This window comes from Xenopus laevis, chromosome 4L, assembly GCF_017654675.1.
Source record: "Xenopus laevis strain J_2021 chromosome 4L, Xenopus_laevis_v10.1, whole genome shotgun sequence".
NCBI lineage: Eukaryota > Metazoa > Chordata > Amphibia > Anura > Pipidae > Xenopus > Xenopus laevis.
The window spans coordinates 52,366,189-52,390,805 of NC_054377.1; the positions used below are offsets into that span (position 1 = coordinate 52,366,189).

The 24,617-nt window shown below is 40.5% G+C and overlaps 1 protein-coding gene and 1 long non-coding RNA gene across 2 annotated transcripts; both read left to right on the top strand.

Annotated features, from left to right (window-relative positions):
- Positions 1–17,100: 17,100 nt before the first annotated feature.
- On the top strand, positions 17,101–19,417 carry LOC121402828. The gene is made up of 3 exons (XR_005966797.1): positions 17,101–17,622; positions 19,006–19,052; positions 19,172–19,417. It is a non-coding gene; the product is annotated as an uncharacterized LOC121402828 (long non-coding RNA).
- A 1,181-nt stretch (positions 19,418–20,598) lies between these two features.
- On the top strand, positions 20,599–21,380 carry LOC121403148 (putative serine/threonine-protein kinase PRKY). The gene is made up of 4 exons (XM_041591041.1): positions 20,599–20,681; positions 20,893–20,955; positions 21,045–21,121; positions 21,208–21,380. Exons 1-4 carry the CDS (start codon positions 20,608–20,610, stop codon positions 21,378–21,380), a joined length of 387 nt encoding a protein of 128 aa, XP_041446975.1. The 5' UTR covers positions 20,599–20,607.
- Positions 21,381–24,617: the final 3,237 nt, after the last annotated feature.

Below are 24,617 nucleotides of genomic sequence, written 5' to 3' on the forward strand. Positions count from 1 at the left end.
ATGTATCACATACCTTGTTGGAACATTAACAAACGAGGCTTAGTTTGGAACTGCTGCAGCAGAAGTGGTAGCGCCTATGAGCTGCTCCCCATCACAATCAATGTGTAAACTGTCAGGAAGGTCCCAAGAAATAATTGTAACAACCCCAATAATAAAAGCCACAGTCAGTCCTGTAAAGCTGTTATTTAGCATTTCCATGGCATAACCCACAACCTGGTTTAGTTATACTTAGTCCAATACCTTCTAGATCAGGGAACATTAGAGATCTAGGGGAAATACATGTAATATCAAAAATGTAATTTACCCAATAAAATGTCCTGGTGCCTTCAGTTGGGAACATGGTTATTATCCCTAATCTTTCTAAACCAGTATACTCACTGCTGAATGCTCTCACAGTATATCTTCAGAGCTCTGCTTTGTGCCCAGGTCAGACTACAGCCCACAGCATTCCCTTTCCTGAAGACCTGCCAGCACTAGCAGCAATAGCAAAACTAGAAATTAATATGTGTATCATGTGATGCATGTAGGGTTGCCACCGTTTTGGAAAAAAAAATCCCTATTAATAACATTGGAGTCAACCATCATTTTTATCGGCCAGGCTGGTGAAATTTCTGGCCAGGTGGCAACCCTACCGCAAATACAACTCTTGTGCCCAATAGAAGAAAAAGGAGTCTGTACCTGTTGCCAATGTGTGTCAGTTTTATTGAAGGTGTGATTAAAACATTTAATAGGTACATGCTCCATTTTGTTGTTTTGGGCACATCAGGCAGAACTACCAGGGCCCCCCGGCAGCTCGCGCACTGCTGATTCCGGGCAGAAAATCACATACGGAGGGGGGTGGGCGCCTGGCTGCACGTCCCCAACCAGGGCCCGCCTCCCTCTAGTTACATTAATGCTTTCCTTGTTTCTTGATATTCGTTCTTTATCATTTTTTTTAGTATTTTTTTAAAATTTGCTTTTTTACCTGGCAATGGTTTAGGCAGTGACATAACTAGATATTACTGGGCCCCACAGAAAATTATTTTTCAGGCCCCGAAAATGTCTAGAGGTTTTTTGAGATTGTATATGAATTTGAGCCTCATTGGGCACCTTCCTCTTTAGTTACACCCCTAGACATATGTATAAAGTCATTGAAAGGGAAGTGACCTACTGCCAATGAGGTAGTAACTATAATTCTGGGTTATGTTACACTATGGGGAAGAAGGATTGCCTAGCAACGTAGGTTTCCCAAAGTCCAACTAACTTGGCCAGATTGCTGGCAGGACAAGGGTTAAACTTTGTTCTCCTGTTTGCTTACAAAATATTGCAGACTTTACTTATTACTTACTGATGGTTAGTTTCTCAAAGTTTTTCTGCCTAAACCCACTGTTGCTACAAAGTGAGAAGTATTTATAGGAGTATTTATTATGCAATGATGCCTTAGTATTGTAAGTAGATCACTTTTAAATTATGCAATTTACTGTTTGTAATTAAAAATTATGTTATGTTTAGTTACCACATGAATATAGGGTTTGGTTGTACTGGGGTTGTTCCTATGTTATGTGGCAATGGGAATTTAAAGAGAAAATATACCCCCCTTTTTTACATACTTTCATTCAGTTGGGTTTATGTAAAAAAGGTACACAAACATTATCTGAACTTCTAAACAGAAATATAAATATATTTTATTTACACAAACATACCTGATTCCACAGACTGAAGGACACCAGCTTTCCCAAGATCCCTAATACTGAGAGTGTAATGCAACCCGATTCCTCACTGTATTCAATTGTGAAGTGATGAATTTGGGGACTTGAAGTCCTTCTGCTTTCCATAGTGGGTCGTGAACTACAAAGAGCTGTATTTACACAATAATCCAGGAAAGGCTCGGATTTGGACACTAACATTAGTATTAAATGTGGCATAAACAGTTAACACTGCTGATTACTACAGGGAGCCAGGAAAAGCAGCTGGCATGTGGCTGTATATCTTGTCTCGAGAAGCAGCATAATGGATATGAGCAGCTGCTTTTATAAGAAATTGCAGTAAGTACCTGACCTGTCCAATGGCTTATTATGTGCTATGTACATCAGGGCACTGTAGCTTCACAAGAGGAAAAGCAACTTGCTGGAACTGGGCTGTGTCAAGAACAACTTTTAAATACAGTATTATCTGGCAGGGCCAGCACAAAAAACTATAAGGGTTCCATACATCTAAATGATTGCTGCAGTCACAAGCACAGTGAGCCCTTTGTAAGCAGCATATGGGCACTGTCTGCATGGGAGGGAGAAAACCCCAGATGTCCTGCATTAGGGCCCTAGCCAGACCCCAGATAAGAGCCAAGGCACATATATTGCTGCTGACAAATATTAAGACAAAGGCAGGGTCGGACTGGGGGGCTTGGGGCCCACCGGGGATACTGCCCCAGGGCCCACGCTGGCGCTCTAGTGCACCGTGTCGCGTTTCTGCATACGCGTTTGTGTGCACTCAAAAAAACGTTTATTTTGCCGCGACAAAGAGGAGCCGCACAACACTAAGAAGCGGATCTGGCTCGGCGCGGCCCAGAACAGCAGGGGCCCACTGGGTTTTTTCCCAGTGTTGCAGCCTGACACTGGACAAAGGGGTTTTTCATTTTCCAAACACTTTTTTCAGTTCAATTGTTTTCAGATTGTTCCCCGAAATAAAGACTTTTTTCAATTACCTTCCATTTTTCAGTTTTTTTTTTCAAAATCTTTAAAGTTGGATGTTCCTGTCTCTGGTGTCTCAGTCTGGCAGCTCAGTAATTTAGGAGCAAACTCTAAACTGTTACAACATTCAGTTAATACATTTTGAGCAGCATCGCTGGAGTATTAGCAACTACAGTATATTGGACTTAAAAATATTAGGTGACAATATGATTTGAATTTATGTGGATATTGTAAGATTCATGGTATCAAGGACAACTCCAGTTTAGTCTGGTTGAAGGAAGCCTAAGGTGCTGTCACAACACTGAAAATCCTATAGTAAAGGAATAATCTGCCACTGTAATTGGGTGACACTTGTACTCATGAGGCATAGCACCCCTTGCTGGGAGTTAGGGCACAAAGTCCATTCCAACACTGGTGTTTTAATTCTCACGGAGAACAGAATGTCTGCCATAGACAGAGCTGTTTCTGTTTAGATAAACAGGACGCACACACAGTATTTTAATTTTAGAAAACATTTTGTTGATCACAGTGGCATCGCTACCATTCAGCAGACTGTACACAGGGCCGGATTTAGAGACCCCCCTCCGGTGTGTGCTCCTCTGGATGCTGCCTCCTGCCACTTACTGCATGACCTCGGGGAGGGGGGGGGGTGCTGTGGTGTGAGGACCCTGGAAATCTTGTGTCTAGCGAGGGAGCCTGGCTCACTATAGTTACACTACTACTTATTTTGTTCATTGCCGAAGAGCACTCCCGACAGACACAACACAGAACAGACTGAATCAGTTAACACTTGCATTGCCAAGCAGTGGAATGCACTAACACTCTACTGAACTTTAAACGTGTTGATATCACTATTAGTGGGTTTTTATTGGTTTCTAATGGAATCCAAAAATGTATGAATAAATAAGGGGTTAAAGGGGTTGTTCACCTTTGCCGTAACTTTTAGTATGTTATAGAATGTCAAAATCCTAGTAACTTTTCAATTGGTCTTCATTTTTGACATACATTTTTGACATACAAAGAAAGACCTGTAAAGATGACAAATTAAAAGAGCTTTGCCCGATTTGGTCACTCAATCATTTTAACAGAAAAAATTTTGGGAATATGATATTTTGCTGCCAGAGAAAAATGTGCAACACAAACAAAGGGGTAGTGATGTTTTGTAGGAAACAGTCACATTGAGGAGTCCTAATGTTGCCAGTAATCAGCAGAGCCTAACAGCCAGACAGACATCTGGAACATGAGAACTGGTATCTAGCTGCATGGGTCATATGTATGTGCCACTTTATTAGACACAGCCTAGACAAGTTGTTTTATTATGTTTTCCCCACAATATGAGCCACACTGGATCCCCTACTGAACCTGAGCTTGGAGCAGGGCAAAGACTTTGTGCAGGAATTCCCCAAGAGTGCAGCACACCCAGTCATTTCAAGCATCACCCACCAGATATGGCCTTTTCACTAATTCTCTTTACACAGACTATGGTTTAGACACCACTTACAGAGACCCACTGTCGGCTGAAATTCAGACTTTACTGCATCAGAAACCATTGTGCCCAAAGAATTATACTGGCACATTTTGCGACTCTTTCTGCATTTTGAATGACCAGTCCAGACGGCTGTACTTTTATTTACTCACAGAACACTTAGCGAGATGGTAGTGCTGATTAGAATAGTTTCTCTAAAGGTGGCCAGAGATGATTTTTTTGAAAAGTTCTTTTTGTGGGACTTATGTAGGATCGTTTAAACAAACAATTAGTCCATCAACAAAAAAGACCATTTCAAGCAATATCATCTAGTTGAAGCTAGGAAACTGTAGGTAGCTCTCTGCTTGGTCCTGCAAACAACTGGACAATGGATATGTTTCACTGTAACTGATGAAAAAATTTTAACCCGTTCAATCAATTTTCTGAGCGATGTACAAAATCGTTAGATAAACGATCGTTTGGTGCCACAAAAATTAAACAAAAAAATCTCAACGTCTATGGCCACCGGAAGGGTTGCAGATTTGTTAAAAAGGACATAATTGGGGCCTAGAGCAAAGCAGCCTAAACTTACTGTGGGTTTTGTAGACATTAGATACATCACTGCACACATAAAGTTCACCTTTATGGTAACTTTTAGTATGTTACAGAATGTTACAGAATGGCCAATTCTAAACAAATTTTCAATTGGTCTTCATTATTTATTTTTTATAGTTTTTTAATTATTTGCATGCTTTTGCCTCTTTCTAGCTTTCAAATAGGGTTCACTGTAAGGCTACACATTTATTGTTACTGTTACTTTTAATAACTCATCTTTCTATTTAGGCCTCTCCTTTTCATATTAAAAGGGTAATGTGGAGCCTAGATGGGTGAAACTTAAAGTTTAGCTGCTGAATAAAACGCTATAGAAATATGTTTTCACTTATTATTATTTAAAGAATTACCAGGCTGTATCACTATGCCACTTTCCTGACACATTTGGGACCCCCTCTCTGGCCTGGACTAGGATTCAATATAGGCCCAGGCACATCAACAGAGGCCCAAACCGACCCAATGAATAGTGGCTTCTGGCATCTTCCAGCAGCTTCTCAGGCATTTGCCAGAATTCATAGATTTCCAGACAGGGCCAGTATCAGTATGATTTTGGATCACAGAATCTCTCTGAAAATAGTCTCTTCTTATACGCTTGTGTCTATACTGTACAAACATTTCCTAACCACATCCCCCCCAGTTGGTTCTACTGTCCCCAAAGTAGGTTTCCTTTGTTGCACCAATGCTTCAAGGTGGTCAGGACAGTGTCTGTGTTGGGGGGATGTTTGGCTTTGTAGAACAATAATGATATTGTACAAGCCTTCCTCTTACAGCCCCTTACAGTCTCAAGTAAAGTGTTTGGGAAAGACAGTAATAGGGGGTAGAATTTTGGTCCTTCAAGTTGAAATATAATTATAAATTGGAAATTATTTTACATGCAAAATGCTCAAATAATATCTATGATACACTGAGGTAGAAATCACTCACCCCTAACACAACAGAGCAAGACTTCAAATAGTGAGCAAATTCGGATTGACCAGCATCTCCTGTGCATTAAAGCTCTTTCTGGTCCTCACAGCGAGATCAAAGTGGAGCACTGAATCTACTGAATTAAGAGTTGCCTGATACAGAGCATGGGGTTTTGTTAATGACCACTACAGTGAGTGTCATCTTGCTGTTCCTATTTGATATTCTTTTCTAGAAATTTTCTCTCTTCCAGAGTCTTGCCTGCGAATGTTCTTGAGGGTTTCAAGCACCCAGACTATCTCCATGCCACCCAGGTCTGTCTGTTCCTCCATGCCATTCTGCTACAAGCAGCACAGAAGCTATTTCAGCATCAATGTACCCCCTTGCCAACAAGCCTTGCACAAGTCACTAGGAGCTACAAGAGGAGCTTTATTTTCTATGTGCCAATGGCTTTATAATCACCCTGCAAAGCTGAGATGCACTCAAAAATGTTGCCAGGGCTGCACCGAAAAAGCAATCAAAACCACGGGGGGATTTTGAGTTTACTCTTGCCTGGCCTGTAGGGAAGAGAACCACGAGTGCCCTATGCTACTGAGAAAACTAAAAATGTGCTCTATAGTGGAATGTTTGCTGTCTGCACACTCACAGCACTGAGTGATGTACCTGCTAAACATGTCTGCACTGACATGCCACCACCATGTGCTCACCTAAACAAGCACAGCAAGTCAGAGGGTGGTGAAGTTGAAATATATAAAAAATTCTGTTATAAAGAGTTGATAGGTCACTTTGTGTATTCCTGCATATCCATATTAACCTATTCTCTGAAATAGAGACCTCTAACTGAACTTATTGTGAAAGTGTATGTGACAGAACAGGGTCCAGTGTAATGCACCTTGGCCTGGGGCAACTCCAATCAGTTTTCCTTATTTCCTACATAGGCCTGTATAACACCGACATCATTTAACACTCCATGATCCACTACAGTCAGGCCTTCCAATGTCACATTATAATAAGAGCTTTTACGTTGGCTGTCAGAAGTCAGAGCTCCTCCAATATAAAGATATTGTACAAGTTTAAACAATAGTATTAACATTTATTCAGGAACATAAAATACACAGAATGGTAAAATGTATCTTATATAGGCCTTATGCAGTACTATAGGGCAGCTACAGCAGCACAGTTGATTCAACAAAAAGTCCTTTCAAATATAATGTGCTGGGAAGATTCTGAGATTGATTCTGTTTCTCTGTTGAGGGTATCAGTCCAATGTTGGGTTGCTCCAGACATGCTGCAAAAAGAACACGTGTGGCCCATCAAATAGAGAGAACCTTAAATGTACAAACAATATACATTCAAATACAATTTTTCTGCATTTGAGCAAACTTTTGAAATATATCAGTGCTGCAAATAAGAATATAACAAAATGTCATTCTTTAAAAAAAGGGTGAAAAAGGCAAAACGTTTTCTTGCAGCAAACAATACAATAGATTTATACAGAACAGAACTCCAAAGAACATGGCATCATGCTCACAGGGGTGAATAGCAACCGATCATAGACCATACTGCTGCCTGTTATACAGGATATAATTGTGCAATAAGGAAGTGCTTGGTGCGCACACAGTGCAAATGATGCAGATTTTAGAATATAATGGATAAATTATATTAACACAAATTAATATTGTTCTGAAACCCGCAGAACTAGGAACCCATTTTTTAAACATATAAGAAAAAATGTAATTCTGTGCTTAAAAATCAATTTCACTGCTCCATGGTACACATAGACCTAATCACTGCTACTTCCAATAAAGCATTTTTGATGTTTATTAGACCTGTGAAGTTTAGAGGTCTCTGTTTGGATACATCTTGACACATGGGCTGCACCTAGGCCCAGTGCACCATTTATACCTGCATCTACTTGTATATAACTTGTATTTATGTATGGCAAATAAATGGCAAATACAGTGATATGATGTTTTACTATTCTCCCACCCATTGCAAGAAGGAGGTAGTACAAGTATATCACATTGGGCATAATAAATTGAAATTATATTTCAAAAATGTATTTTGCTTAATTTTTATGACATTCAAAACGGCTGTTATTTAGCTGTATAATTGTATTTAGACAGTGGTTAGTATGATTAGGAACTTGTATTATCATCTACATTGTACAGTCTAATGCTACCATACACAGCAAGTTGTGTTCCACCTGTGTTTGGCTCTTACATACACTTTAATGAGTATGGATCAAACTGGAATCATGGGCACACACTGTTGCACAAACACTTTCATACACACACACCTTTCCCATGAGCTGGAACCTTCTGTTACTGAAGTCACAGCTCCTGGAACTCACCTATACAAACATTCTAAGGCTCAAACAGTCTGTTTGGAACTTAAGAATGAGAACCAATTACAGGGCCGGAACTAGAGGTAGGCAGAAGAGGCACGTGCCAAGGGCGCAAAGATAGAGGGGAGCCAGACACCATACCTCTTCTGCCGCCCTACCCCTAGTTTAGACCCCTTCTGTGCACACACCTGCATCAGGAGGGGGGTAACGATGTCGACTGGGTTACCTTGGGCATCCGGCCGACTTGGCCAGGCTCTGACCAATCACCTGTACTGCCTCTCTACTTACTCACTTGTTATACATGTAAAAGGATTAGGTCTACAGGCACACAGGTGTTGTGAAAGCCAAAGCTCACTGGTGAGGAACAAGGGCAGTCAAGCCCTCCAAACAACCCACCCTGTCCTTACGAATGAGAGGGGTTACACAGTGATCCCAAAGTCTCTCTCAACTGCTTCCAGATGCTGCCAAAATGCACTGATTAATCAGGGAATCCAGCCACTAGTTTACTGTAAGCCCAGAAACAACATAGGCTGTATAATGATTCATCTCAGCAGAGACAGAGAAGAGCACTAGCCAAAACTTTTCAATATCTGTTTTTTGTGGTCCCACCAATATATAATGCACTTCTCTCATTTTACATTTTCCGGGATTTTCCACCATTTTTTAGGTCACCTGAAAAACACAATACACAACACAATTGGGATTTTCCTGTAGAACTTAAATAGAATGTGTCTGCTTTTCTTGTCTCCCCTGTGTGATCATACATATACTTATATTCAACATATATATCATTTTCACATACCAACTCTAATAGGATGAAAATATGTATCAGAATGCAGGCTTAATTGGATCCAAGCAAACAGATAGCTGCTGAACAAAAAGTTATTTAATTACACAGAAAATGAAAAAAGACCAACTGCAATTTATCTTTGAATGTTACTTTACACTAAAGTTAAATAAAATGATGCCTTTAAATACAAAAGTACCCTTCTATCCAAATGGTGCATTACGTACTCAGATGTTACACTGTGGCTCATGGCACCAGCAGTTGGAGAGTTATCTCTATGGATATAACTCACTGTTAGTGATGGGTGAATCTGTGACGTTTCACGAAATGGCGCCGGTGTCTAGATTTTGATGACGCCAGAGAATTTTTGCATCAGTTTCACGAATGTATTCGCCACTGGCAAATCGCGAGAATTTGCCGCAAATTTGTCGACTAAGTTTGCCCATCACTACTCACTGTGCTTGATAGTGTCACCTGCTCAAATCAGCAGCACTGCATACAGATATATTGTACATAGAAAAGAGTTTTAGCACAAGTTGACACCAGTGTTACCAGGCAGAAGGGAAGAATTCTACAGAAACCAAACCCAGAAGATGCAGAAAAAAACAAGAGAGTTCCCATTTGCTGTGTAAATAAATAATATATCAGAGGTTTCAAAAGCAGGTATGGGTCCCATGGAAATACTAAATATACTTACAGAGAACGAGCGTATGGTGAAGTGGAGGGAGATGCTACCCACCAGGCACTGGTAATTGCCCAGAGAAATTTAGAACTAGCACAAACAGCTATTACAAGGAAAAAAATACTGTATGCAGCCCAGAGGTCATTTGACCAAGGAGATAAAAATGGGAAGACCCTAGCTTACCTAGCAAAAGCGGTCCAACCGTCCACACTGATTCCAAGAATCAAAACATCAACAGGCATATATACCTCTGACCCAACAGAAATGGCGGAAACATTTGCATGCCATTTTGCAAATATTCTGACACCGAACTAGAACGGTTCCTACAAGATATCCCCTTTCCTAGCCTCTCCAGAGCAGAATCCTCCTATCTAGATAGCCCAATTACGTTGGGAGAAGTAGTAGATGCCATTGGCAGTCTCCCGTCAGGGAAGACCCCAGGCCTTGATGGCCTTCCGGTAGCCTGGTACAGACTCCTCAGTGAAACACTTGCCCCACAACTCCATGCCACTCTTCTAGATGCTCACAAAACAGGCTCCCTCCCTCAATCCTTCTACTCCGCGCTGATCGTGCTTATACCAAAGGAGGGGAAGGACCCAGACCTGTGCGACTCCTACCGTCCCATTTCACTTATAAACACTGACGTCAAGATTCTGGCCAAACTTCTCTCCAAACGGCTTAACAAAGTTATAACATCAATTGTCCACCCAGACCAAACAGGTTTTATGCCCAACAAAAGTACTACTATAAACTTACGCAGATTGCACACCCACATGCAAACCACTCATACAAATGGAGGTACCAGACTTATGGCAGCACTAGATGCCACTAAGGCCTTTGACTCGGTCGAATGGCCCTACCTATGGAAAACCCTAGAAAAGTTCGGCATAGGCCCCAATTTCATTGCTTGGCTTAAACTCCTCTACCTAACCCCAGTTGCGCAAGTCCGAGTCAATAACTCTCTCTCCAGAGCCTTCCCTCTTACCAGAGGAACCAGACAAGGCTGCCCCCTCTCTCCCCTCCTTTTTGCCCTGGCAATAGAGCCCTATGCCATTATGGTCCGACAAACCCCCGAAATTATTGGACTCAAATTTGGGAAACTAGAGGAGAAAATTGCATTATATGCAGATGATCTTCTCTTATTCCTAGCTGACCCACAAGACTCACTCACACTTGCCCTCTGCCTAGCTGACAAGTTTGGCACATACAGTGGGCTGGTCATAAATAAAGGGAAGTCAGTCTTGTTTACTCTAGAAACTGAACAGAGAGCAGGTGAGATTCAGGGACTGCGGTGGGTATCCAGCTTTAAATATCTTGGTGTGACTATCTCGCCCAGCACACAAAATTATGTAACCGAAAACATTGATCCTGTGATACAGGGTTTCAAAAACATTGTCTGTCAATGGGCTGGTCTACCATTAACGGTATGGGGCAGGGTCAACCTTTTCAAAATGGTATACTTACCAAAATGTTTATACTTCCTGCAGAATGCCCCAATATGGATACCCCCGCAGGTCTTCAAGCGCATTAATGCGATTCTCTTCCCCTTTATCTGGGCAAACAAACCCCCTAGAGTTAACAAGCTAACACTCCAGGCTCCATTGGACAAGGGGGGTTAGCCTTGCCGCATTTGCAAATGTATTACTACGCAAGCCAACTAGCGCTCATACATAACTGGATTAATCCTGACCCCGAAAACTCACTCACAGCACTACACGCCACTCTGGCGGGCTCTCTTGAAGCAATTAGAAATGCGCCTTACAGGAAAGCCAAAGACACTCCTGAATTGCCCCCCACACTAAGCTGCCCACAAAGAGCCTGGATGCTTACTACTAAGGTTCTTTCAAAAGCTGCAAGCCCTCCATCTCCCTATACTCCGCTATGGAGAAACTCCAATCTGCAGCACCTACTTCACCTACCTGATTTTAAGTACTGGCCTAAATTAGGGGTAAGACACTTATCAGATCTTTTAGTAGACGGCACCTTTCCGACTCTTACCCAAATAGAAACTAAATTAAATCACCCAAACATAGCTTGGCACCGATATTTCCAGCTCAGACATGAGACTTTTGCAGCACAATTTGGTAACCTGACAATCTCTACTAAAACCCAACCACATGAAGACAGGCTGTGGGACCCAAATCCACAAAAGCTGGTCTCTGGGCTGTACAAGACACTGATATCCACCATTAATAGTCCATTTAACAAAGCAAAAACCAAGTGGAATGACCTTATTCCTGCTCTAGATGATGATATGTGGGAAGAGGCGATAGGGGAACTATACAGCTCTCTAATATCTACAAAAGATAGGATGGTACAATTCCGTATCATACACTGTACATATATTACTCCAATCCGGCTTAAAGCCATGGGCAAAAGCCCCAATGGAAATTGTCCCAAATGCCAGCACCCGGACACTGTTTTTTTTCCATCTGCTCTGGTCATGCCCCCTGATACAAAGATTCTGGGCTAAGGTAATAGCCTACCTGACTAATGAAATACTGCTCCCTGGAGCACTAACACCAGAGGTGTGCCTATTGGGACTTGTGGAAGAATTGGCACCTCTGAATAAAACGAGATGTTTACTAAAAACCCTCCTCTTCTATGCCAAAAAGCAGATTGCCATGACATGGATGAGCCCTCAACCCCCCACGGTAAAGCAGTGGGTAAAACTGGTTAATAACAGGCTACCGATGATAAAATTAACATATATAGCCAGACAATGCCCCAAAAAATTTGAAAAAATCTGGGAACCCTGGTTAGAGGTCTGTCCTGAAGTAGACCCAGAGACTCAGTAAATGCAAATGTATGAGTTAATATATGTAATATACCTATTTCCTTCTCAGTAAACTCAATCTCATATATGCACGTTCTGTGAGAACAGAAGTACAACGTACTACGCACATTACCCTACTATGTACCATACTCTATGCTCCAAATGTATAACTAAATGATTTAATTCACTCTGTTGTGGTCCTGTGTGACCAATTGCATCCTTTATTAACAATGCTTACATTGTCTGTTGTTAAGTGTTTTGTTTGTTTCAAAACGCAAAATAAAAACCTTTTAAAAAAAAAATATACTTACAGACTTTTCAAGGGTTCCAGCTGAATCAGATTGTATAATACGTTTGTTTAAAGAATCTATAAGCCTTGTGAGCACTAAATTGGGTCGACCTAAGTGTCAGGAATTTAGGTACCCAAGATGAAAATACTCCCCATATGATTTATCATTTGTGTCACTCCAGCTACTGCAAAATGAATCAATTAGTCAATCAATAGGTCAACTAATCAATGTTTTGGGGCCCTGAATTTGCTGTGGGGCCCATTAACAACTAGTTACGCTACTGCCCCTAACTGTAAAAGTATGCCTGAGGTATCCCCCTGTACTAATCACAATTCAGCAGGAACAGACCCCTCACTAAGCTTCCCCATAGACTGTATTGAGAGAAACCATGAAACGATGCCAGCATTGGTATCTTCCTGTATTGAAAACAATTTAGCAAGAACGGCCCCCCATGTTTTCCCATAGCATAGTCATTACAGAAAGATGCCATCAAACAATGTCAGTATACTTTAGGTATCCCACTGTGCAAAGCACAATTGAGCAGGAACAGCCTACTCAATAAGTTTACAAATAGCCTGTATAGAGAAATACTATCAAGCAATGCCACTATACACATCCCCTGTACTAAGCAGACGTTCAGTGCAGCCATCAGGGAAAGAGCTGGGCTCCCCTTGACATCGCTGAAGACTGCGGCCATTTCTGAAGTCCCGAACAGCCGAAATGTGGAAGTGCCGAAGCCGAACTCCCGAAGCGGTGAAAAGACCCGAAGTCATGAAAACAGGCGAAATTGAAGTCCTGAAGTGGCAAAAAGTCCCGAAGTCAGGAAAAGAGGCGAAATTGAAGTCCTGAAGCCACAAGTTTTTTTTTTTTTTTAATCCCCTGGCCACCAATCTATTATTATAATAGGTGTATTATTTTAATATAAATATATGCCCCTGCCACCAATGTTTTTTAAAAAAAAATATTCTTTGGGGCCCCATTTTTTTTTAACTTGTAAGGGGTGCCCAGGTGCTAATTGCTCTAAAGGGGATACAATGTAAGATGAATGGTTAGCTGGCTTCTAATATCCTTATACTATAATTTACAATAGGGGGTACTTTATCCCTTATAATACATGAGTGATACTGAGAGTAGCCTGCACAACTCAGCCTGCAGCCTTGTGCCTTTATATGGTCAACAATCCCTCAGTGACTTCTAATAACCTTATCATTTACAGTAGGGGGTACATTATCCCATTACAATATGAGTGATACTCAGATTCCCATATGGGGTTTGCAGTAAAAGACACAAGTTTGTATTAGAACATTTGACAGGCTAATGGTATTGGATTTACTCTCCATGGTACTGAATACAACATAAATAAAGACAACAGTATTGGCTGACTTGCTGCATTAGATGTATAACAGATATAGATAAATTTGCCACATAAGGGATGGGGAGTTTATGGGGATATTACAAGAAGATACTCTCTCTAAAAGCAATAACCTCCCTCATTTACTGTATGTATCAGCCACAAATGGTACTGGGAAGAGCAGGCTGTATTTTGTACTTTGACACAGCACAGAGTGCACTATTGAAAGTTAAACCACAGCCACTTATGGCAGGCCCCTTTATTAATTTGGTCCCTTGCCCCCCAGTGTGGCAGACTTGAGGTCTGGCATACAATCCCCACCTCCTAATATGCTGGTCTGTGACCATATAAAGACACAAGGCTGCAGGCTGAGTTATACAAGGAACTCAGAGTATCACTCATGTATTATAAGAAACAGTATATTAGTGATATTCAAAGTCACTATTGTATTGGACCAGAATATCTGTGACTGCTTAATTTCATTACATTAACAGTGTACATAAACCTAAACTCTCATACCTTTTGCCAGCCGTTGTTCATCTGCATGTACCCCCTTTCAGAAGACATCTTGGGTTTGAAGAGCCTCAGTCCTGCTGAGATTTTCTCCACAGCTTCCAGTTGAAAAGATTTTTTTCTGCTCTTGCTGAACATCTCCCACACCAACACTTCTAAAGGAGAGACAAAAGAAATGTAACATTAGACTGATCCACCAGAACAGAGAGCTGGGATAAACACTGACCCTCACTTCAGAATTTGGAAATAATCAGCCGGCCCAGAAATATATTGAACAAAATGAATTTCTGCTACTTACCAAATGACCACATGTTGGATCTGCAGCTGTAAAGTCCAAAGAAAACTTCTTTAGCCGACCATTTAACAGGGAATTTGTGGTTGTCTGGGGTCAATTTCCCACTTGCCTATGCACCACAGAACATGAAAGGGCTTGGAATCCACAAGTAGCAACAACTGAAAACATGTCAATAAGAATTATTTTCAATACTGGGTTAGAAATGTGAATGTAATTAATCCCCTTTTAACTGTCTACACTCACATGACATGTCTGTAAGCAAAATAGTCAGCACAACTTTGTTAAATCTTCTTACTTTGTATGGGTGCAGGTTCTCCAGTGGCCACTTCCCACCAGCAAATGCATTACCACCCGCCCGGTAATGCCCTATAAGTGTGCAATAAAGGCATTTTTATAATAACAAGACATTGTGGTGCTGTTCATATCGAATCCCTGCTACACTCACATGACACACAGTCAGCTTTGCGTGAGCATGTATAAGTATATAAACTCTTTAAAGAAAGCATTTATAAATATGTCAAGTTTAAGTGAACAAGCCCTGTAGAACTGTATGTAAAGCATACCACTTATCTTGACAACACAGACGTTGTGCGATTCTTTGTACATGTGATATTTTCTATGTCTAGCAAATGGGGCATTACTAGTGAATAAACCAATTGTATCTGGTACAATGGAGAGAGTGAAAATGTTAATATCTTTAATATATATATATATATATACATATATACACACTAACGGAAGAGAGGCAGATACAGGCTAACAGACAAGAGAACAAAAAGATAACTAGGTAAACATTGACATGTAGATTGATAGATGGTGGATAGACAGACAGATAGATGGATGGATGGTAAGAAGACAGGCAGACAGATATAATGGATAGATATAATAAAACATCCATACCTGTTCAATTATGCTGGTGGTAGTTAACAAGTTCGGGGATAAAGCTGAAGATGTGCTTCTAGGCCAGGAAATATTTGTCTGGGATGCTGTACTGTTTTACTGGTTACATGAACAGACAGATAGATGGATAGAGATACCTTGGAGTTGGGAAAGTGCTGCAGAACGTGGGGCAGTAGATACCAATATACATACCCTGTTGTCATTGGGCGTGGGGAGCAGAGGCTTCTTTAGGCTGCAAGGGAAACATATAGCAGCAGTGAGTTACAGAGAGACAAGTACAGGAATTGCTTAGTAATAACAGTAATTCAATCATGGGCTTCAAGTTAGATATTCCTGTGGGGATGCTGGGAGTTAACTGCATTGACTCAATAGGCCATAAATATAAAGCAATGCTATGCTTAAATAATAAACTATGTATATACTGCACATCTAAGCAGAAATAAATGGCATATAAACCCAAATCATCAACAGGGTACACTTCCCCTTTAAGAGCAGGGAACAGAGGTGACTTTACAACTAGGGGTTTGACAGTTGGTTTAGTCCGTTGGTTGGCATTGCAGCGAGAGGTAAGTGTATATTTCCCCTGAGAGAATTTCTTGTCAAATAATGCTCATTTTAGTAAAAAAAGAAGGGAAACAGTTTGGTAATGCCCCCTGGGCTAACAGATATTGATTCTCTCACTGATTTTAGTGAATTTGGAGAATTTTCCCCTAAAATGGACTTTGGAGATACCTTTAATCTTAGCTCTGGTTGTGGGACACAGACCCAGGATTTGGCAGGTATGCAGGGCTGCCAGCAAATATACACTTTTTCTACAGCAACCCCATAAGTAGGTAACGTTTGGGGACCCCTGTGCCTCACGTTAAAATAATTTATTTTTTATCTTGTATTAATAAGTCATGATTTAAGAACAGGGATGAGAGGTGAATTTACACCTCAGGAATGACAGTTGGTTAAGTCCGTTAGTTGTCAGAGTGGTGAGTGTACTTTCCCTCTGAGAATTTTTTTTTGCCAAATAAGCCATATTTTAGTGGAAAAAAGATGGGAAATAGTTGGGTTATGCCCTCCCAGATGAACAAGTGTTGCTTCGATCACTGATTTTATAGAATTTTCCATTAAAATGGGCTTATGAGATGCCTTTAATCTTAGTACTAGTTGGGAGACACAGACCCAGGATTTGGCAGTTATGCAGGGCTGACAGCAAATATACACTTTTCCCACTTGGAGTCCATAAACAGATAACATTTGGGGACCCCCGTGCCTCACCATAAATATTTTATATTTATGCCCAGTATTAACAGGCTCCTTAGAATTTTGTAGAGTTTTATTACTCTGTCCCTGGGTATCTGCCCTGTTCTGATATACCAACCTTGCAACTGAATTTAATGGAATACATAGCAATATTTTTTCCTTTTACAGAGGGGGGAGGGCAACAAGGTACATGGTATTAAATAATAATGAATAATAATATTTGATTGCTAAATGTTTCCTATAGCAAGGGGGGATAGGGGTGAACACTGGGCAATCTGCACCTGGACAGTGATCTTATGTACTATGTATTCACTCTCACTGTACCAATGCTCATTTTTGATTGGCTGCTATGAGGTACTATATTGTATAAACGGAGGGCCAGTACCTGCTGGGAATGACACAAAGCTTGAGTTTAGGGTAAAATGACCAGATCTCTGCCTTCCTCTGTATTTTATAGGAAATATTAAGTGCTACATGCATTATCCCTGAAGCTAATTTGTCAATTTATTCCTTTTCCTATACAGATTGCTACAGTGTGCGGATTGCTTATTTTTTTTAGCAATATATCAGCGATTTTTGGATGGTTATTTTTCTGGCATCTCCTTAATTCAGATTTTTACATTCGTCTGTGAACACATATAAGGAGAGCCACAATCTAAAGAGGGAGACCCTCCGGGGTACCCCGGCCTTGTGCCGGCCCCTGTATTTTAGCCAAAAGCCAAAACATCTCAGGCTTTTGGTTTTTTTTTTGTGCTCATCTTCTGTCATCTGAAGGATTTAAGAGGTAATCTTGAAAATGTGCTTTCAGGGTTCTTTTATGCTACCCAATTCCCCATTGACCTTATTCCCCTAATATCGCCTGACACCTATGGACCTACTGAACACCTATTTTGTACTCACGCTGCTTTGTAACCCAAATCACATGTGACTTATTAAAATGAGGAATGTTATTTTTGGATACTTTGCCGTGCACAAGACAGGCCATTTCAACCTGCCATCACCTTAGAGGTACTTGGATCTGGTTTATATTCCCTTATATGCCTTGTCTTTATTGTTCTAAGGCTAAACTGTGTTTTGCTTTTGCCCTTTTGGTGTTTAGGCCGGTTTTCCAACAAATCCATGATTTAGTAAGGGAACAAATGCCCCACTTGTTCCAAAGCCCTAAAGTGATGTACAACAATAGATTTTTGATTATAGGATTCCTTTTATCACTCATTCTCAGAGGTTTTGCTATGCTTCCAGCATTATCATTGAGGATGGGTCAGGTTGGCAGTTAATGACAGTTGGCAGCACTAGCTAAGGTTGATACACAGCCTATGCCATTTGGTTTGCTGCACAGCTAGAAGTTCATTTTTTCAGCTGAATATTGAAAAGTACAATGTCATGTCATTTATTAATAGGGAGGGAATAGCAGTCAGCTCAGTTTATTAAAGAGTTAATATAATAACACAATGAAACCTCAATTTCAATTTTCAATTTTAAGGTTTCCTGCATTTTACACCATTGTTTTGTCGTCCCACCAATGTATAATGCATTTCTCTGGGTGCTTTTCCCTGATTTCCTGGATTTTAAACCAAAAGTTTGTCCTGTTTCTCCTCTGTAAATGTTGAATGAAATGATGAGGTTTAAAAAATTAACCAGATGCATATTTTGCCATGGTCTGTAACAAGTCAAGTCCAATTAGTCTGCACCTTAAAAAGTCCTGCACAAATCAGTTATTGTTTTAGGTTATGTATGTTACTGTCAGAGACTAGGCCTTGCAAATGCTATTTCATAATGTAACGTTAATGCTGCAATGCTTAACCCTTGATATAAACACAGTAAATATTGTATTTTTAGCATAAAACTGACTTCTGGGCTTATATTCCTTGAGTACTTGAAGAAAAAGTTACTTTAACACATTTCACTGAGTTGATATTTTCCCAGAATTTACAAATTTTTTCCCTCTCCACTATAAAATTAAATATTGTATAACATGAATTATTAGGGAGACATTGTCATAAGATTCAGTTCATTCAAGAATTAATATAATAATACATGATTTATTATTGTTTATTAGTGTAATTGGATTCCATCTGCCTACAAAGCACCGAGTGTGGGATGGATTTGGGCTGGAATAACTCATTTCTATAGTAACCCTAATATATGTCACTATTTTATATTTCAGCAGAAAGAGTGATGGGTTGCAAACTCTGCAAATCGTGTGATGTTAAGGTATGTCTGCCTTCATGTTTCTTTATTATTATTTCAATATCCAGTATGAGGACAATTGTATATATGTGTATCTGTATTTATATATCACTACTTCACTATAAACGTCTTTATCCCTACAGAACTGTATTGGATCTTCAGACTCTATGTATCCTGTTGTGGAGATACATGAAATCCATGATCTATTTGAGTCACCAGTAGAGTTTGTTGCTTCTGTGAATTCGCTCGAGCCCCTGGTAGAGGCAATTTTTTTGGGTAAGTAAAAATTGCGCATTTGGGGAACCAGCTTTAATCATGGTGACAGACTCCCAGTGAGATGATAATGTCGTGTCATTTTTGTAGATTCTCCACAAACATCCAAATCTAGTGAAAAGGACCCTGGTTCTTCCCATGAGACGGGAGAAGTCATTCCTTTCAAGGAGCATGAGAGCTCCAAACCAGGAGAGACCAGGGAGAATGATACGGAGGAGATCCCTGAGATGACATCTGTATTGGGTAAGTCGGATCCATCACAAACCTCCTGAAATCTGTAAGTTTGTAAGGTACAGATAATAACACCAACCACTCTTCCATTGCTGTAGATTCTCCTGAAGTACCCGAGACTCCTGAAAATGAGGAGGAGGAAGGTAGATCTGAGCCAGCAGAGAACACAGTGGGCACCATCATTCCCACCACTTCCAGTGTTCCATCAGCTGTAAGTAGATCCTATGCATTCTTAACAAATAATGTGCATGTCACCATATTGTAATTGATATTAATTCTGCATATGATACATAATACCTTTCTGTTTATTTGCAGCCTCAGGAAGCTGAGAATGTCACAGAGACAAATGCTGAGCTACAGAGCGCTGACAGGTATTGGTTTGGGAAAGATTCTCTGTTTTACAAGTTTTCTGTTGCTAAGCCATAATTTGCATATTACTGTTAGAAGATCATTATAGATTGGCAGCTTTTAAACCTATTCAATCTGCACCAGTGATGTTTATTCACACTTTAGTCTCTGAAACGATTATTAAATATTGTTTCTGTGGTTGTGTTTGTAATCTTTACATTATAACTCATTTCAATTCTTGCTTTATCATCTTCAGAGTTGATCCCAGATGTCCAATGACTATTGAGACTTTCAACTTGGGAAAAGTATTGGGTGAAGGCACCTTTGGAAAGGTGAGTCACTGAGTCCCTAATAAGGATTAGTAAGCAACACAAACATGCAGAGAAACTAAACGTTTATATTCTCTTATTTCAGGTGTTCCTGGCTGAGAACAAGGTGACAAAGCAACTGTGCGCCATAAAAACCCTGAAAAAGCAGAGGATTATTGCATCAAACAGTTTCAACAGGTCAGTTAAATGGTTTAGTATAAGGGCAGAGGATCTTGACTCTATCCCAGTTCCTTGTGAATAAGATCCCATATTCTGGTTTTATGTTGACAATTTGATGCTTCTCCCCACCCAGTGTCTTCAAGGAGAAGAGAATACTCCAGAGGGTTACCAGTATAGAACACCCATTCCTGGTTTCCCTTTATGGCACGTTCCAGACAGAATATCACCTCTTTTTTGCCATGGAGTATCTTCCCGGTGGCGACCTCTTTTCTCTGCTAGCGAAGCATGGTGAATTTGAGGAATCCTGTGCTATGTAAGTATAAAGGGATTTATTTTGGCTGGGGCATGGGTGTCATGTTTACAGTAATATAACTGCAGTATTAAGTGGTGCCATTAATATAGGCAATTATAGAACTGGGACTTACAGACATTTCCATTCACATAAGGCTACACTGTGCAGCGTTCTTGTAGATTGATATGCCTGTATCTACATAATAACTCATTGTATTCCTCCATCTCTGCAGGTTTTACACTGCCTGTGTGGTACTAGGCCTTGAAGAATTACATCGGAACAATATTCTTCATAGGTAAGCAATAAGAGGACTGCGAAAAAGATTGCATATGTTGAATATGTATTTTTAAGTTTTAATTATGTTTTAATTCTGTTTAAATTCAGAGATCTAAAACCAGAGAATCTGATGGTTGACCGAGACGGATATCTGAAAATTGTTGATTATGGCCTGAGCAAAGATGGTAAGTAATATTTCCACTTTTAATAACAAAACAGAGATAATGCTCGCAGATCTTCACTTTTCTTACAGATTCTTTTTGTGTTTCAGCATTTGGAATTGGAGATCGCACTAGGACCATGTGTGGAACAAGCTATTACCTGGCCCCAGAGATAGTTATGAGGAAGTCATACGACAGGGCTGCTGACTGGTGGTCCCTTGGGGTTGTAATATATGTGATGCTTACGTACCAGGTGAGAACATTGTCCAGATTATCAGCCTGAAAAATCACTGCCACATGCAGAAAACCCAGATTACTAAAGAAATCATTGTTTCTGTTTTAGTTCCCATTTGATGGAGAAACGAATAAAGAATTGTATGAAAGCATCATATATGACGAAGTCGAACTATACGAGGGATTCTCCGAACAAGCTTGCGACTTAATTAAAAATGTAAGTTGTCTCCTGGATATCAGTAATTTTAAATGCCACTTTTCATTGACTTTTTATTACTACCAATAGTAATACTCATCACTACTCCAGTAGGGCAGCGGGACTGTAAATTGTATGTTAACTGTTATTTTCTTTTGTAGCTGTTGGAAAAAGATGCTGAATATCGCCTCGGGTCCTATGAGGATGGTGCTGAAACAGTTAAAGGACACGACTTCTTTCAGGTTTGTTTATATTTTACATATTGTACATCAAGCTAGGAATATGCCAATGAATATGGATTAATTCTTGAGTGCTGGTTTACTATAGACAAGCAGAGCGCAAAACATGGAATCAATTAGGTCAGATACTCACTATCTAATATCTCCTGTTTTTCCAGGATATTAACTGGAATGAACTGCTGGACAAGAAAGTAGAGCCTCCATTTGTGCCACGTGGTAAAGGCTTTACACAGGACCCTGAGCAAACCGAATGCCAAGCCTGGATATTAACAACATCGTCTACAGAAATATCCACAGAACAGCAAGCGGCATTCGAGGGATTTGACTTTTACTGAGATACAGACAAGGGGCAAATATGTGACTGGAAAGGGCGGGAGGAGGGCCAGTCCATATACACAGAAAAAAAGCCCCAGTGGGAGGAAGTGAACATCAGATGCCCCACATCAGCAAGTTCTAAATCAAGAGTTGAATGCAAGATCTGCCGTATCTGTACTGTACCAGATAAAAGAGAAGGGCAGCTGTAAGGAACCAACAGGCCTAGGACAAAGATTTCATTGGTGGGACCCATCTTCCACAAGACATTGTGGGCTTTTGATGTCGCGGCACATCCTTTCTTCAAAGTAAGTAAAAGTAAGTCCAACAAGGAATAACAGACATCATCTTGCCAGTCTAATGATGTAAAAGAACAAGAAACCAACACAGCCTGGAACATGGAAGGCAGGATAAAGGGATCAAGTTAGTGGCTGCTCCACAAATTTAGTGTTTCTCCTTTTCCAGGTCTACAGACATCAACCTGCCAGCAACCGGGAACTGGACTTTTGCCAATGCCTCCTACAGAGTGGCACATTTTTGAGGCAGTAGGCTGCCATTATGTACATATTGTTAAATAAGAACATCCCCTCACCATTTATCACCCTTACCTACTCCTTTTCGACAATTTTTCTTGTAATCAGTTAACTAGTACATGGTTGAATACACATAAGCACATTTATGCCGCTCAGTAGACCCTGCATTCCTTTTCATGCCATCCCTCAGACTGTAGAAGCCGGGTTCTGCAGGCTGCCTGGGGGGTCTAATGGAATGAAGAGGAATGCAGCATTCACCTAGCAGCTTAACGGTGCTCATGTATATGCTCCCATATTCCCCTTTGCTTCTTTTCCTTCTACCACAATTCCACCAGTGGTGCCTCCCCTTTTATTCAAAACATGGCTTTATATATATATATATATATATATATATATATATATATATATATATATATATATATATATATATAGGTGCACCCTTAAGCCACTCTGTAGACCCTACATTCCCTTTCACTCCATCCGTCAGACTGCAGAAGCCGGGTCTGCAGACTGCCTCGGGTCTAGTAAAATGGAATGAAATGCAGCGTTCACCTAGTAGCTTAAAGGCGCTCATGCATATGCTGCCATACTCCTTTCTATGTCCCTCACCCTGTTTGCCTTGATTAAATGTGGCATTGATCCTGGGAGCAAATCCGATTGCCGATAAGGAGTCAGGAAGGAATTTTTCCCTCTAGTGAAGCATATTGGCCGAGCTTCCGAGGGTTTTTGCCTTCCTCAGGATCAAAAAGGCTAATTTATTACATCAATAAAGCTGTGATTTACACAGATTAACCACAAAGCCTCTCTGTGTGTTTGTCTTTATTCTGGGTATTAAGGGGCTGGGTATAAAGGGTTGGTTGTTCCTTAAAAAAGCCAGGGTAATAGGTACAGGGAGAGGCAAATGGAAGTGTGAAGCCAATACCAATTGGGTTTAGAAGCTGCCAATCTGTTTAGAAGCTGCTGTGTTGTTGCAAGGGTCCCATTTGCCTTAGAAACCAGTCAGTGAAAGGTGATGAGATGAATACAAACTATTGCTGATGAAAAGGGGTAGTTAGAATATAACATTTGGTGTCGTGTGGCATAAAAATAGCATGTAATCATAAGGAGAATACAGAAGAGAGACTGAGAGTCTTTAGGGTCTGGTAGTGTGAGAAGGGAAAGTTGTGCTTACCACTAATTTTTCAAAACATTAAGCAGGGGTGCAATGAGGCTCTTACCATAAAATTCAAAGACAAATACAAAAGGTCCTCTGCACTCAACCCATTATCAATATATTATGGATATTGAAACATTTTGCCCTTAAGCTACTAAAATGCCTTACCCTTCAAACAAAACAGGGATTGTTTGTCCATATATTGCAATATATTTAAATATATTAAATATGAATGATAACAGGCAGACTTTCATGTGATGGGCCACACAAGGGGGGTGGGGGTGTTGGGGCGCATCTGGCCAGTTGGATAGCACTGCTAGAGACTGTAATACCCTCTATCTACTAAGCAGCGCAACCTGGCAGGTCGCAGCATCCAAAAGACGCGTGCACTTTCATGAAAAGGGAACCGGGCTAGGGGGCATAGAAGGTAAGTGCCCGACGTCCACCCAGCTTTGTGCCCTAGGCACATGCCTACTCTGCCTACCCTTCCGGCCCTGCTACAAAGTCACCCTACAAAGGCTAAAGAAAAAGAGCGGAGTGCAAAATAAATAAAGAAATATATTACCAGCGTTAAGAGTTTATCTTCATCAAACAGACACTTTATTACAAATGTTGCTTGAGAACTACACTACCATATGCAGCTATGCCCATTAATAATGAAATGAACAAGGCAGAATTTTGTCAAAATAATTTTGTATGCCTCCCCTCCCTGTTCATATTAATCGGCCTTTCAGTTTATGAGATGCTTTAATGATCCCAAAACAGGTATAACTCCCTTCACCCCACACTCACCATGAAGATGTCATTTGTGTCAGGAACTTACCCACAGGTTCTGAAGAGCTCACACAGATTG

Coding starts and splice junctions, on each gene's coding strand:
- LOC121403148 (XM_041591041.1), top strand. CDS start 20,608: ATGGAGTATCTTCCCGGTGGCGACCTCTTTTCTCTGCTAGCGAAGCAT. Junction 20,682..20,892: donor TTTGAGGAATCCTGTGCTAT/GTAAGTATAAAG, acceptor CCATCTCTGCAG/GTTTTACACTGCCTGTGTGG. Junction 21,122..21,207: donor TTATGGCCTGAGCAAAGATG/GTAAGTAATATT, acceptor TTTGTGTTTCAG/CATTTGGAATTGGAGATCGC.